We start from the raw sequence: 16591 nt of genomic DNA, 5'->3' as shown, positions 1-16591 counted from the left end.
TGAAATCACAGATTTCAGTCCTCAGTAGAGATGTTATTAACACACAGAGTTCCCAGAGTTGAATTATGTTCAAGTTCCCATCTTGAATTATGTCTTCCAAAGAAAGTACCGTGTTTTTTTGACTCATGACTTCAAAAAGCAGATTTTCATTTGTTCTAGACCGTTGATCCCTCTTCCACGTGGCTAGCATTATTTTCCTGAGCTCGTGCCAACTCGTTAAAAATATCATTTAAATGTAAGAAAGTCTTACATGCATGATTTTTCTTTTCTTTAAACTCATTCTTTGTTCTTTAATAAAAGTTATTTCATGCGATTTTAAGAGAATGTTTTGGAACCTCAACTGGTGCCAACTGAAGTTACATGTTCAGTTACTTATGAGAGCTTCTTTTATAACAGAAACTTTGAATATCTTACCATGATATTTTGATTATGGAGTGATACTGCATCATTTTTACCTGAAGTTTTGCAAGTTTCTTTGCTCAATGGTTTATTTATATATATTTTTTTGAATGAAACTGGAAAGAAAGACATTTAATAACTGCTCGTAGCCATGTCGGTTCACCATCTTTATTTTTGTTCTCATTTTTGGATAGTGTTACCTTATGGTTCAGATGGAGGATCACTCAATAGATCAGCCAACCCTGTGAATTCATTCATACTTTCAACTAGATCATTAGACACTGTGTTAGTCCTAAACTGTGAGGAATCAGCTGATAAGTCCAGGCTAGACAGTATTAGAAATCAACTAAGAACTGGTTGTGGAGAGACATTCAGAAATGGCTCGAGGGGAGTCTCTATAGAAAGAGATGAGGAGAGGGTATCTATGTAAGTGCCTGGGTTCCCCGAGTGTTATACACTGCTCTGCTCAGAATTACAACATAAAAGCATTTTTGTAAGTGGACATGCAAAATCCAGTAGAGCCATGGGTGTTCTCTTTGCATCTATTTTATGAATGGTACCACCCTTAATAATAACAACCAGATTTCTGTCTTTTGTCTGTATTTGCTAAATTAAATTAAGGACCGGCTAACAAAATCTTCAGAAAGAGTTTAGCTGCTCTACTGGTAGCTCAGTTTACTTCCTCGGACAGCATGCAGTGTCTCGGCATAAACATATTCCACAGAGAGCCCTAGATGTGAGCTGGAGGATAAACCTGCAGGCCTGAGTTTTTTGAAACGTTCCTGTGTTATTACTGAAGTACTTCAGATTTTTACTCGAGGGGTGGAATGCTCTATTCAAAGAGGGTCAGACAAGGAAAATGGTGAGAACATCCAATTTTTAAATTGAAAACATTAAAGGAAAAATACCCACTTGGAGGCAGAGTAATAGAAATTTGAGTGTTTTAGTGTGATGTATTTAATTACTCTGCTGCACACAGTATACTGGGAGAGAGTTATTTCATATTATTAGTTATAGTGGATAATATATGAAGTGCTTAGTCTCCCCTGCTTTGCAGATTAGGATGTTACAAAGGGGAGTTAAGATACAATACACTCAAGTATCTAAAACGCAATTTTAGACTTAAAAGTAGTTTTAAATGAGGGCACTTGGTTTGCAATCACTGTTTAAGTGGATTTAGTTCAATATCAATTAGTCTGAAAAACTTTGCTGCATCATTGAGGGGAGCAAAATGAAATAAAGGCCAACGGAAAAAGTACGTGCTTTGAAAACAGACCCGATTGTGAAATGACCAGTGGATTTCAGCCATTACCCTAGAAATAGCTGATATAAACACATCATTAGGGAAAGCTTGAATTATTCTTGTATTTTTGACATATTGTGCAACCATAAGGGCGGGACATCACTAAAATGTATCTCTGTGGTGAGTTTTTCAAAGTAAATGGAACCAGAGCGATAGATTCCCCAGAAAAGATGTATTTTTAGGTGGAGGAAAAGATGTGTCTGCATTGTCTTCTGCTGTGTATTTCCTTCCTCCATTGTGTCCTCTATAAACTATTAATTCAAGAAAATCCATACTTTAAATTCAGAATCCTCCTGCTCCCCTCACTGAGTGGGCAGACTGGCATGTCCAGGGCTTATCTTGAATGGCCTCCAGTGATTTTACGTTCATCTTACAGGAAAACGTGTGGCCCCATTGAAAGTGTACTCTTGAGTCATTTTATTTTCCCCTTCCACAAATATTTGTCATAGTTTTAGACAATTTAAATTGTCCTTGGAACTGCCACTTACCAGAACAACCTAATGAAGCAAGGACTGTGCATATTTTCCCATTTCCTCAAAACTATTAAAAATCTAAAAGTACTAATTGAGTTTTAATGGTGTAAAATCTTGGAATCCATAAAGACTTGCTTCCTTTTGTCTTCCTTTTTTTCCCCTTTTTCCTATTTTCTAATTAACTTGTAATTTTCTGGGCATCTTATTTGGCTCAGCACCCCCTCCTGTTTTTGATATGCATTAAAGTCTCCAACCATTTAGGACTTCTATCCGATTTAACAATTAATAATTAGAAAAGCTCCCTTTCTAATGATGGCCTCATCTGGGACATCATTTGTTGGCTGATTGACTCTGAACTACTTTTAACTTTTTAAGTTAAGTATTCATGGCACATCTGTGTGATCATTTCATTGTGGCTTCTTATGACTAATGGCATCAAACTGAGATGACTTGGCTGGCTAATATGGACGTCTTTCTGTGGGAAGGGAATGTGAATGTATCATTTGCCTCCTACTAAAATCTTTTCTCTCCCCCCTCCATCTTTGGCCATAGCTCTTCCATTCTTATCCTCCGGCTGTATCGGGCATCCCCCCTATGATTCCGCCCACTGGCCCTTTTGGGTCACTGCAAGGAGCTTTTCAGCCGAAGGTAAGAAACCTCACAGCGAAAACACCTTCGAACTTGTAAGTGGAGCCTCGGGCTAAGGCGGGTGGGTAGCTTCCCATCCTGTTACCTGCCAGTGACTAATTTTTCCATCCAAATGGACCACTGGGATTAGAGTGTGAATATTTTCTCCTAGTCCATCTAGTCATAAACCTCAGTCAGAATTTAATTTTTAACCTGTACTACTCTTGTCATCTCAATGGAGCTAGGATTTCTTGTGCTCTGTAAGAAGAAGAAAAAAAAAACACTAGATATATATTTTTTGTTTTTTCACCGAAACTGTGGACATAAGCTTCTGATCAGGAAATATATGAAATGTCAGATGTATGTGCATCAAGTTATTTATCCTTGAGGATGTCCATTATTAGCAAAGATGCAAAGCTGAGCCTTATTGATTGGGATAGAAGGGAGGGGAAAGGTTCCAAGCTAAAACCGCATCCCTTTCACTGTGTTCATTCTCCTTCACTTCGTTCCTCAGTCCCCTCTGTCTGCAGAGAGTCTACCTCCAGGTGGAGGGTAGTACTTTCTTATTGTCTCCTCCCTTTCTGCCTTCTCTGAAGCTTCCAACCCCGCTGCCAGGGTCAAGACTACCATCCTAGCGTGAGATAAATTAACCTTTTGCCCTTTAGAGGGGCTTCCCTTGGTGGCTCAGATGGTAAAGGATCTGCCTGTAGTGTGGGAGACTTGTGTCCCATCCCTGGCTCGGGAAGATCCCCTGGAGGAGGGCCTGGCAATCCACTCCAATAGCCTTGCCTAGAGAATCCCATGGACAGAGGAGCCTGGCGGGCTACAGTCCACATCGTCCCAAAGAGTTGGACATGACTCAGCGACTCAGACTTTCACTTTCGCCCTTCATAACAACAGAATTCTTCTCTACCTAGCCAGTGATACTCCCCTCCATTCGGTCTCGAGTGATCTCCGAGGGCCAAAACTAAGGCGTTAGTTCTCAGAATACTCCTCCTTTTTTGTGACTTTACATCTATCACAGCTCCTACTCGATTTTCAGAAATGTATTTCTTAGTTAGTAGCCATCCTCAGACTGTAATGTAGGAAATTTTGCTGTGTGATTTTGGTTTCCTTTCCATCTTGTTTCAAAGATAAAACACAAATTTGGGGCCAGTCTCTCCCAGGATGAGCACATATTACCCTAACAAAGGCATGCTGCCCTAAAATTAGAAAAGAAAAAATCAGAAAGCATTAGGGGTGAGAATGGCTGCACCTTCCAAATCCCAGGGACCTACACAGAATTGCAGCTTCTATGCCAGGTCAGACCTTGGTGGGGCTTACAGATGACCATACTCAACACCTCCCATCTCGGGACCAAATGATGGTGATTTTTAAACTCCTTCCCCCCATCAGCTCTTGGCTACCCTCTCAGAGCCTGGTCAGTCCCCACCAGGTTACAGGAACACTCTCGTGCATCCCCAACCAGACTGGTAGGTCATTTTATAAATTACTTGATTTCCCTCACTCACAATTATCCAATCACACAGAAAACTACATCTGGGCAAGAAAGTGTCTCTCCTGGTGTTGAAATAGGCCTTTCCAGGCCATCTTACTGATTGAATATGTAGATTGCAGTTCATTAGCAGAGTTCTTCATATGTATGCAAATCAGGCTGTTAACAACTCTAGCTTAATTGTTAGCCCTGCAGCAGCTGACTGCTTTTCTTTCTCCCATTCTTTTTTTCCCCTTCTTGTAGGCCAGCTTGGTGCCTGAACTGAGGGCTCTTTATTTCCACACGAGTTAACTTCCTGGTGTGAAGGGATTCATAGAAGTTGTGATTTCTTAAATAAAATACCTGGTGAAAAATATTCTAAATCCTTTGCCCGCTAGAAAGTAGTGCCTTGTGCCTGCGATGGGCTTTTTGTTGTTGTTCATTCAGAGGACGAAAGCCTATAGATAAGGTTGTTATCATTAATGCTGTTTAAGAATGGTTCTGGGAATGGGAAAGATGGTGCAGAATTACTTTAGAAATGACATAACAGTAGGTCTGTGTGGTCCCCAAATTAGGTTCCCTTGTCCCATTCCCACCACTGCTAATGAGTAATTACTGAATGTAATTCCTTGTTATCATCTGCCAGTTAAAATGTAGAGAGGTAGCCTAATGTCTGGGAAGCACACTCAGTTATTCTGATGAGAAGCACCTGGTCCCGCAGGTTAGACTGATGTTCACTTAAGCATTTCTTGGACTGTGTGGTGATAAAGCAGAAAACCCACAGTGAAGGACACAGAAGATGGATTTCAGGGCCAGGCTCCCGTCTCTGTCTCTCCTGTCTCTGCCCTGAGATGTCATTGCTGGGACAGGGCAGGCTTTGGTCAGGTCCCCTGGGGAATTGGGGGGGCGGTTCCTCATGAAGAGCATCTGGGGTCTCAGAGGAAAATGGATCCGTTCACTTGTACTCCAGAATGAAACGAACAAAAAAGGACACTTGAAATCGGTCCTTTAGAATGAAAGGAAGACCTTGGTTTCATATCGCATGTCATGTGCTTCCTAAGCTGTGTCTCATTACTTTGTAGACATCCAACCCGATCGATGTCGCCACCCGACCTGGGACGGTCCCACACACTCTTCTCCAAAAGGACCCGAGGGTAAGTGCAAGGTCGGGCTGGGCCCCAGGGTGACAGGCAGCCCAGCGGAGTGCCTGTTGCTTTTGCTCTTCCTTCTATTTTGTGGAAGAAGATGCTAGTTGAGGGGCTTTCCTGGTGACTCAGATGGTAAAGAATCTGCCTGCAAGGCAGGTGGCTCAGTTTCGATCCCTGGATCAGAAAGATACCCTGGAGAAGAGAATGACTACCCACTGCAGTATTCTTGCCTGGAAAATTCCACGGACAGAGGAGCCTGGCCAGCTACATACAGTCCATAGGGTCACAAAGAGTTGCAGACAACTGAGCGACTAACACTTAAACTGGTTACTCTTAGAAAACAGAATGTCTCCTGCGGCCGTGTGACGCCAGCGGAGTGACTTTGCATGGGGAGAAGAGGGTGGCTTATGGTCTAAGCTCAGGCTGGGGCGGTCACTGACGCTGAGCTGGCGTGGTCCCCCACCCCCCGAGCAGCCTTCTCTGTCCGCATCTCCTAACATCTCTCGCACACAAGCCATAAAACATTTTGAATGGAGAAGCAGTAAGCGCTTTTCTTTCTGGAGCTCACACAGCTCTTCCGGCCACTCGATTTCTCCTGTGGGAAGGAACCTTTTGTGCTCTGGAGCTAAATAAAATATCCATTACACTTCGGTTGTGTTATTTATTCATAACACAGACCAACTCAGAAAGAATCTGAAGTTACACAGCAGATACAATCTTGTCTCATTGATTGTTATCCATCTTCATAGTAAATGTGGGGGGAAAAAATTACCTTTCACAATATTGTCTTTGACCCCGGGTAAGGGCAAAGGTTATCTGAAACTGATGACCAGAGTTAGGTAGATACGCAATATGACTCAGCTGTTTATTTATGTGAACTTTTGTGTAATGAACTTCATTTTATTTAATTAATTTTTATTGGATTATAAAATTTGTGAAGTTCCTTTGCAATGCTGTTAGCTTCTACTGCACAGCAAGATGAATCAGCTTCGTATATATGAAATATATATCTATGTTGCCCCCCTTTTGGACTTCTTCTCATTCAAGGCCCCACAGTATATTAAGTAGAGTTCCTTGTGCTACACCATGTGTTCTCATTAGTTACCTATTTTATTTTCTTGAAAGTGTTAGTTGCTTTTATTAAAGTGTTAGATATCTATTTTATTCCATTGAAGGTGTTAGTTATGTCTGACTCTTTGCAACCCCATGAACTGTAGCCCACCAGGCTCCTCTGTCCATGGAATTCTCCAGGCAAAACCACTGGAGTGGGTAGCCATTCCCTTCCCCAACGGATCTATATTATACATATTATCATTAGTGTATATGTGTTAATCCCAGTCTCCCAATTCCTCCCACTGCCCCCTCTTCCCCCTTTGGTATCCATACATTTGTTCTCTGTTTCTGCTTTGTAAATAAGGTCGTCTAGATAGTGAACTTCACTAAAATGTCTAATACTGCCAATGATAATTATTAAAAATAGCCCATTTCTACTGTATAGCCTGGAAAGAACACTTCTCCCCAGTTATTATTAGTGTCCAGCCGTCTATAGTCTGAAGGCCGTATCCCTTAGACACTTAGCTGAGGTTGGGAACGGCTGCTCAAGACAGTGAAACTCCTCAGATGTGTAATGTGAGCAAATCCTTTTGCCGGAGGGCAAATCGCTATTGATTAAACTTGTCCGGGGGCTCGTCAGCATAGATGTGCCAAGGCTTGTGAGGTGGGGGAGGGGACGCTTGGCACTTTTGATCGTGTGAAAATGGGTTAATTATTCTCTAAAAGGGCTTCATTTAAAAGTAAAATTCTAACATTTTAATTTCCCCTCCTAATGAAGCACTACAAATTTGTTAATTAGAGCAATTGTTTGAGTGACAGGCATGTAACCAAGTTGTCATTTTCTCTTCACAGTTGACAGATCCTTTCAGACCTATGTTAAGGGTAAGAAAGCTTCTTCTAGAACTGTTTTGCAACCGCTGTTTGACTCCCTGAGGGTTAAAAATACAAATCCATTACAAGGAAACACGCCATGGAAACGCGGGAGGAAAAGGTTGAAAAGACAGTGGTTGGGTTTTCAAGAGAGTGTGACTGAAAATGGCCTTCGTGGTTTTTGCTTTGCATGTTGGAGGAAGCCGGGCCGTCGAGGTAAAGCCAGCTGACAAAATTCAACTCAGATTCTCTTGTTAGTTATGGAAAAAGGTTTGACTCACGGAGACTTAAGGGAAGGGCTGGAACTGGGCTGAAATTAGGATTCCTCTGAGTTCTCTTGTTTCTCTAGCACCTAGGAAATACATACCCAGGTCTCTCTCGTCTGGCTGGTGGCTGCCTCCTTCTGCACTAAGTAATGTTGACTTGTCACAGCCATTCAACTTTTTTCTCTGGTGCAGAAAAGGGCCACTCGGAGCACTGGTTTGTTCTGAGAGGCCTGGAGCCTGGCCAGCAGATCACCTCTGGATGAATGCTGACTTGCCTGGTGTACGTGGGGGGTGGGGGGCGGGGGTGAGGGATGGTGCATGAAGAGGAATGGATAGTGGATTTCTCTATTTAACCCTTTTCTAGTGCATCTATTCAGATAATTCAATTTCTCCAAAGGGGGAGAAAGGATGGTGTCATCACTTAGGTGATTTCAGATGACCCATAACTTCATTACAAGAGAGCTGAGCTCAAACTTGGATTTAAGTATGTATTTCGCAAGTGAAAGTGGCTTAATGTTCAGAAACAGTGCCTTAATATAGAAACCAGACGCATCTGCTCGTTGCCCGTGTAGGAACGGGGCTGTGTTTCTTCTCATCCAGCCTGTGGTTAATGAGCACGTGTTTGGAGCTCACAGGTAGGCTGTTGTTCAGTCGCTCAGTGATGTCCGACTCTGCAACCTCATGGACTGCAGCAGGCCGGGCTTCCCTGTCCTTCACTGCCTCCCAGAGTTTGCTCAGACTCATGTCCATTGAGTCGACGATGCCAGTGGGTAGCCCGTGTAGCAGGAACACAAGTGAAGTGGGACAAGGTGGTCCTGCCCCCTCAGGTGAGTCTGCCAGACAGACTCACGGCTACTCCCCAGCCTAGAAAGCAAGACAGGAACTGGCTGGAGATGGGAGTTGACGTCCTCCCAGAGGGCGGGACAGGCACTCAGTCTCTGCAGAGGCCTAGAGAGGAGGAAAGGCGTGAGTCCTCATCTCTTTCTTTTCTGTTTTCTGCTTGGAAATGAACAGTGCCGCCCAACATGAATGGGCAGTTGACTCTTAGTGAAGCACTTGCAGGAACTGGGCTTCAATGAGAATGTGTTGGCTTTCTTTGTTCTGCTTTCATTTTTTTTTTAAAACAGTGTTGGGGGAGGTGACATAGGTTCTGTCCCCTCTCGTTTTCAAACTGGTTCACAGACATTCACTAATTAGCTCTTCTGAACAGCCAATCTGCATTATATAGCCTGGCCGCATTTGTTCAACAGGGCTTCGCTCCACCAGGCCTGCCAGCTGGCGCCAGAAGAGAGAGAAACAGAGGAGGCACAGAGTGGGGTTCGGGTTTTGCCACGTTATCCTTGGTAACCGGCGAGGTCCTGCTCGGGGCTGGTTTTCTGAGGAGTGGCCGCCAGCTTAGGCTCTTGTGGGAGGAGACATGCCACCCGCCCAGGGGGGGCTTCCTCCGGCCTGGGTCCTGGGCTGCAGTGGAGAAAAGGCGCTTGGAGGGGACAAAGCCCTCTTGTTTCGTGGAAAAGAAAGCTTCTGCAGCCAAAATCCACTGACAGCTCTGGGGAAATGGAAGGGTTGTGTGGGTTTTTTTTTTTCCCTGAAAGTCTTCCTTCTGACCACGTCGCTCTTTTTTGTTCCAGAAACCAGGAAAGTGGTGCGCGATGCACGTTCACATTGCCTGGCAGATCTACCACCACCAACAGAAAGTCAAGGTCAGTCTCGCCTGCCCAGTCTTAGGGGGAGGTGGGCTCTGGGTGTGTGATCTCCCGATCGAGGAAGCACTGAAACAGTCTGAAGACCCACAGGCAGGCAGGATCAGGTCCCTTGGAAAGCTATTCAGAAATCTTACTATTAATTGGAGAAAGCAGCAGCAAAATAACAAAAACAGAAGCACACTGATAATATCCTGATGGTTTGGTTTTTTTTTTTTAATGATTTTGTCATCTTATTGATCCAAAGAGCTTGAATATAGATTAAATCCTTAAATAAAGGTTTGAGGAATCTAATTAGAGTGACCAAGTATTATTAGTATAGGAAATACTTAGGATCTAAGAGGAGGTGTACATGAAAAGTTCTCTATAAAAGTTGGTATATTCTTCCCACCCCCCCTACGCCGCCAACATTTAGAAAAAATTTTTTTCCCTTTTCCATCATGGTTTATATAGGATAGTGAATATAGTTCCCTGTGTTATACAATAGGACCTTATTGTTATTCAACTTATGGCTTTGAAAAGTGATAATTTATGCCCTATATGACGTTACTGATTTAGGCGTATATGGTATGTCCATTAGCAATTCACAGTATTAAAAATTCCTCTTCTAGAAGTGGTATTTGGTTGGCAGTGACCTAGCCAATCTCTCCTTCATCCTCTTGATGACCAATGCCAGAAGTCTGATGACAGTCGGTGCTTGTTGGAACCACTGACTGCTGGTTACCCTATCTGAACTCAGGAGGGTTTGCTTTATGTTTTCATCAGACAGATGAATAGGTTCCATGCTTTATCAGGGTTTGATGATGATACAAGAAAGAGATGCAGATCTTCTGCAGGTGACCAGATAGGACATCACTGGTCAACTTAGGCACCAAAGTAAGGGACAGATCCAGATTTTACAGTCTGGGTGTTTACAATCTGTGTAACTGTACCAGTTAAGTAATTCCAATAACCTTCCATTGGAAGCTATTTTTTCATGAACAAGATTTTAATCCCAACAGCATGTGGGGGGCCATGATCATAATATAAAAAGAAGTCAGGAGAGATAGTCATCTCAAGGGTTTTTTTAATGGTTAAATAATTTTTAAAAACCCAACATAGTTAGAAGTGAAAAAGTCACCCTCAGTGAATGAGGTTGCAAAGATATCTTGCTTTGGTGCCAAATACCTCCTGTTTCTCAGAATATCCCATCGGTGAGTTTTGTTCTCCTTGACGTTAGTGTTAGGCGAGGTTTAATTAGAAACCTTGTGGTTTAGCTTCGTTGAAAAACATACGTGTACTTGAAAGAGCTAACTAGAGTTTGATGCTTAGTTCAATTCACTTTTGTTCTAGATGACGTGGTTAGTGGAACGGTGGGTAAAACACATCCTCCTTGTAACTTCTTTGATTAAAAGCGATGAAGGATGTTATAGGCATCACTTCAGCATCTTCCTTTCCCCGAGAATGTCCCCAGCGACTCCAACGTTCATTATCCCAATTCAATTAGGAAGACCTCTTGCACAGGAGATAACTGTTCATCTTCCCTTTCCAGCACATTCTTTGTAATCCCCAAGCTCCATTTTGCTTCATGGACCTAAGTTGTGGTTAATGGAACTGTGCTGTGTACCATGCAGTATTAGCACTGAATAATTTGGCAACCAAATTAAAGGAGGCAGCCAGAAGATTTTTATAGATTCATAGTGGATTAGCAGCTTTGGGGAGGGGGGAATGGCTATTGCTTGATAGTGGGACTTGCATGAGAGAATTCCTTGTAGGTCAGAGCAGAAATGGCCTGGTCCTCTTTCTCTGTGATGTTCATTTTACTTGTTCTTCTAGCCGCTCACCAGCTACTTCTAGGGAAAGCCCAGCACCCGCAGGTTGTTGCTGCTGCAGGCTCAGGGCTGGACTCTCTTCTGGAGTCTTGTTGCTTAGAGTTCAGTAGTGTGTGCAGAAAAAATGGAGAATGTGCTGCCTGCCTCCCGGGGTGTTGCTGCTGACTCGAGGGGTCTAGGTGGGTAAGACGGATGATTGCAGGACAGTAGGGTTCAGCCTCCAGGGGATGGCAAACCCTCTCGTCTCTGATCCTCGCACAAGTCAGATCTGATGTCTCTGTGTTGATGTTTTTGTGTGCTAGGACAGGGATTTACTTGTGGCAGAGCCTGATGGAGTTTGGGGCGGAGCGGGGCCAAAGGACAGACAGCATCTGATGAGTCTGAGATGGGAAGGGTGAGGGTCAGAAAGTGGGGAAGGCCTGGGAGGCTGGAGAGCTCAGAGGAGAAGGCGAGGCAGGGGGAGACTGGGAGCCTCAGACCCGGGTCAGGGGTCGGCGCTTATCAGCGGAGGTATGAGGCCAACACGGAGAAGGCTATTGAGAATCACGAAGGTGGGGGCGGCCTGGACCCAGGCCCTAGGAGAGGCTGCCAGCATCCAGAGTGCGGCCAGGGAAGGAAGCAGGAGGAAGACTGGGAGCCAGTTTCTACAGCCTCCAAGAAAGGTGAGCTCAGGGGTGGATATACTGATAGGAGGAAATAGAGTGACTGCAGTTGACAGAAAGGACTTCACAGCAAGAGAGTTTCTGGAAGGTTCACGGGTCTGGCCTCAGCTCTTCCTCAGATGATTGGGGTTACTGTGCCCAAAGCCCCTATTAGTCACATTAATATCCCTACTTGCTTTCTATTTGCTTCTTTAAAAATAATGTGACAATGATCATTTGAAATTAGCTTGTAGGCATGCAAATATTTCTTCATAACTTTCAGCTACTAATGTACTGTGATCTATTAGAGCACAGCAAAGAGTCATTAAACAATTAATTTACACAGCAGATTATTCATGCAGAATTCCCAATAAAATGAGCTTTAAAATACTATCATTTAAAAACTTGCTAAAATGAACCTTTGCAGCAAATCAGAAACTCCTTCGGGACGGTGGTGGTTCAAGGAGCTAGGTATATGGTTCTAAGCCTTAAACCGTGTAACCTCAAAGACAGAGCATGAGTTTTGCCCCTCGACATTTCTGCTGCGAGCCACAGGCCCCTCTGAGGCAGACCTGCTTTTCTGGCATTTGAGGGTTACATGGTTTGTGGGTTGCTATGTTCTCCCAGCAGGTGTAGACCTGAACCTGACCCAGGGCCCCTAGCCCGAATGCACTGTTCAGAGTTGACTCTCAGTCTCCTCATTAACTTCTTTCTTCCCTACTGTTTCTCTTGGGCTTCCATCCTTTCCTCCCCGCACCCTCCCTTGGTGCTGTAGAAGCAGATGCAGTCGGATCCACACAAGCTGGACTTTGGCCTGAAGCCTGAGTTCCTGAGCCGTCCTCCAGGCCCCAGCCTCTTTGGAGCCATCCACCACCCCCACGACCTGGCACGGCCTTCAACTTTGTTCTCCGCCGCTGGTAAGTTCAGAGGGGCAGGGGTGAGCTGGGAATGGTAGCTCTCGGATAGCTAGATGAGTGATGTCTGAACTCTGGGCCGCTGTTCACAAGTCACTGCCCCAAAACAGCATTTGATGCCAGTTTGCAAGGTAGCATCACAGCGCATCACCGGAGACGGAGTGTTCTCCGTGGATGCTCCACCTCCATGAAAGAAGGAAAAAGACCCTGTCTCCCTTCAGGGACTCATGTTGCTTCAGCTTATTATTTACTTCTGTACTAAACCACTGTAACTCACAAGTGTCAGATGCTACCGAGAAAGGTCAAGAGAGCTCGCAAGGGTAACTGGGAAGGAAACAATGCCGTGGTCCCTGCCCACAGAGCAGTCGGGGGTTTGGCACTGCAGTGCTCGGTTATGCCCTCTGAGGGTCTGAGGATAAACATGCAATGAAGTGTGGTGTCAGAGAGGGTGAATTAGTTGGTGGCTGGTTTTCTCTGCTACAGAACTTAACATTCTTGCCTGGTTGGTTGAAATGATGCAGGAGATTTAGGGGACAGCCTGTAAAATCCCCAAGAGATCATTTATTAACTGCTGAGATTACACACTCCCAGGTGTGCCAGAGTGGGTCCCTGATCATCCCTGCATCAGGTCCCTGCCCAGTCCTGCTCCAGGAACTGCAGACGAAGGCAGCGGCCATCAGGAGTAATAGGTAGACAAGAGCCACTCTACTGCTATCAAAGTCTTCCCTAAAACTACCTTCAGCGCACGGTGCCTGGCCCAGGGCTACCCTGGGTCGTGCTCATAAGTGACAACACTGAGCGCATCCTAATGGTTGGCCCCATCACCTCCTACCCACTATGCAGGATAGAATGTCTTGCTCTGGACATGCATGCTCCCTGTTTCTAGTCCTTAGCAAGTAAGTTTCACATCCATCCTGCCTGCCGCCTTCCTAGGCTTTTATCCAAGACTCATTTTTGGTGGACCCAAGGCTCTTCTGTTCAGGAAGAAAGAAATAACCCACACACTGCAAGAGACCATCATTCTAATGGGCCTTGTCCCCAAAGCAAGGGGACCCCACCCTTGAGGGCAGATGGAATTTGCTAAGGTCTTAGGTTTCTGTCATTTCTTTTGAGGGATAGGTTCAAAGGCTAGGTTACCATGGCATCTAGGCACTGAGACAGGGCTACATGAAGAACAGGTTTTGGACAGAAACAGAGAGGTTTCTCCCTGGCTTCCATTTTTAGCCCAGCAGACAAATTGGCTGCTTTTGCTTTGATAACTCTGGGGACCCTGGGCTGAGCAAAGCTCTGATTTTCTTCGAAGCATTAATTAGCTTGTATTACACAGACAGTGTGCGGCCAAATTGTTATTTAGCTGGCAACACTGAACACGCTGGGCTGTGTTCACTGTGTGGGGGTGGGTGTCACATTCGCACTTTCTGAGTGGAGAATACATCACCATTGAGGGCTGAACAGAGGACTCCTCAGGTGCCTTCTGATGCCGAGATGCTGTGGCTCTGTTCTCTGCTGTGTGCTTTCCTCCAGGACCCTTCCAGACTGGGGAAGAAAATCCCGAAACATAAATTAATAGGGTGTTGAAGGATCAACTCTCCTCCACTTAATCTATGTTCCTGAAGGAATTTATACTTGGCTTATAGGAACTTAGTCACAAATGCAAGGGATTCTTGGAACAGTTACTAGTAAATCTATTCCGACCCTGTTTATACTTCCATTCTGGAGGGTAATCTTCTCTAGCATAAGCAATACTGAAGTTTTCCCAAAATGAGTATTTGGTGAAACTTTCATCTGGTAAGGATAAAATTCAGCCACTTTGATCCTGCTGTTGGGCACCAGTGCCTGAAATAAACCAAGGGGGCTTCTTCAGATGACCTTGGCCTACCTCTCGTCTAGAGCCAGGCCTGCCTTCTAGAGAACTTGCCTCCTTAGCTGCGCATCGACACACACACCAGGTGGATGCCCTCAGCTTTTGGAAATATCATCCTTCCCTAATGCACGTGTGCACACTGTCTTTCTCTTCCTTCAAAAAAAGGATTTGAGGCTTCCTGAGGAAGTACATGGGGCTTCCCATGTGGCTCAGTGATAAATAATCTGCCTGCCAATGCAGGAGACGTGGGTTTGATCCCTGGGTCAGGAAGATCCCCTGGAGGAGGAAATGACAAAACCCACTCCACTCTTTCTGCCTGGAGAATTTCATGGACAGAGGAACCTGGTCGGGCTGCAGTGCGTGGGGTCGCAAAGAGTCGGACACGACTTAGCAAGTAGACAACAGCAACAGAGGATGGAGGCCAGGTATAAAGGAGAGGAAGGGGAAACCAAAGCAAAGTGCACTGAGGTAGACCCGAGTTCCCTGGCAGGCGAAGTAAAGAGTAACAGGGCCGCAGGGTGATCGGTGTCCAGGAGCAAGTGAAGAAACTGGCTTTTCCTGGCACTGAAGATGGGGAGGCTGGAGGCCTCCGTCTCCCACAATCTGACATAAATCACAGTGTGTTTCATAGGGTCCAGCTTTGGCATCTCCTTCCATGCGGGTCCTGACTAACACGTTCTCAGGAAAAGGGATTGTGCAAAGGGATTGTGCAGAAGCCCAAGCAGCGCAGCCCGGAGTCCAGCTCTGTGCTGGCCGCTCCTACGCCCGGATTAGACGGCGTCTCTCAGAATGAAAGTCTCACCCCCCAGAGGTGTCTCTGAAGAAGGGAGCCTGAGGCCAGATGCTGCCCCTGGAAAGACGGAGGGCATGTGGTCACAGCTCCTAGTCCGTCAGTAAACAACCTTGCTTCCCGTTTTTAACCCGGCATTTCTCCAGACTCAGGCGGCAGTAGAACCGCCTGCCCCATTGGGGGCACTCTTCCATGTTTGCGGTGCTATGCGTCAGCGTCTTCAGAAAGGAAGACCTCTTTTCGGTAGTGGGCGGCCCAGCCAGGAAAGAGAAGAGGGGTTGAATTCCTTTCTGCCCCTGACAAGCACGTGTCTCTGTCCCTGAGTGTCGCCCGGGTGGACTTCAGCTGTGTTCTTGCTTTAACATACTCCCTGCAGGGGGTCTTAGGGGACCAGGAGCCAGTGGCGTTGTATTGGGTTGGCCAAAAAACTCGTTCAGGTTTTCCCGTAAGAGTATACGGAAAAATCCAAATGAACCTTTTGGCCAGCGCCAGACATGGGCTTCCTCTGAAAGTTAACTCCGTTGTTTGACCCCCAGGCGCTGCACACCCACCTGGGACCCCGTTTGGGCCGCCCCCCCATCATAGCAACTTTCTGAACCCCGCGGCCCACCTCGGTAAGTTGTGTCCGTCATGCACGGGCACTGACGTGTGTGTCTCAGAAAACCTGTGTTCACTGCCTCTTACACCGGGCTCTGCAAGTAGGAGATCTGCATGCAGTGGGGTTCCCTGTGGGGTTACTCGGGGTGCGGAGGGTGAATGCCCTGGGATCTCAGGGCATCCCCATGTACAGCTGCCTGTCCCCACTGACAGGTGAAGACGGTGAACTCTTGTCCATAAACAGGCACCCGTGGACGTAGAGAGAAAGACACCTTGATGTTATGTAGAGATAGTATCTGTTATTTTTTAATCACTTCACAGCCCAATTCATATAGCTCTTCCTAGTAAAGGGACTTTATTCATGGCCTTTATTTATTTGGTATTTTCACACGTGCACCAGCACATGCGGGCAGTGGTACGCGTGACCTCGGCGTTCCATTAGGAGATTTTAAGCTGCCTTCTTAACCTCTGTCCCTGAGAGGGGGAGAGACGGGCAGGGAGGCATGTGAGCACACTGTGGGTTGAGTAATGTTCCCCACCCAGCAGGAGAGAGATGGGGGGACTTCCTGAGGGGCCCGTGGGTAAGACTCCAGGCTTCCGCCGCAGCAGGGCACGGGCTTAATCGCTGGTCAGGGAACCAGGATCCCACGTGTACGCG

General features: G+C 45.8%; 1 protein-coding gene across 2 annotated transcripts in view; it reads left to right on the top strand.

Annotated features, from left to right (window-relative positions):
• Positions 1 to 16591, top strand: part of AUTS2 (activator of transcription and developmental regulator AUTS2) — a 1188182-nt gene that overhangs the window by 1164092 nt on the left and 7499 nt on the right. For both annotated transcript variants that reach the window (XM_065924779.1, XM_065924780.1), the window contains 6 exons: positions 2728 to 2823; positions 5359 to 5430; positions 7330 to 7359; positions 9245 to 9316; positions 12544 to 12685; positions 15873 to 15950. In XM_065924779.1, coding sequence (XP_065780851.1) covers positions 2728 to 2823; positions 5359 to 5430; positions 7330 to 7359; positions 9245 to 9316; positions 12544 to 12685; positions 15873 to 15950 — 490 coding nt within the window. The remainder of the gene's footprint in view (positions 1 to 2727; positions 2824 to 5358; positions 5431 to 7329; positions 7360 to 9244; positions 9317 to 12543; positions 12686 to 15872; positions 15951 to 16591) is intronic.

Source organism: Muntiacus reevesi, chromosome 2 (assembly GCF_963930625.1).
Source record: "Muntiacus reevesi chromosome 2, mMunRee1.1, whole genome shotgun sequence".
NCBI lineage: Eukaryota > Metazoa > Chordata > Mammalia > Artiodactyla > Cervidae > Muntiacus > Muntiacus reevesi.
This window is presented reverse-complemented; position numbering and strand designations above follow the sequence as displayed.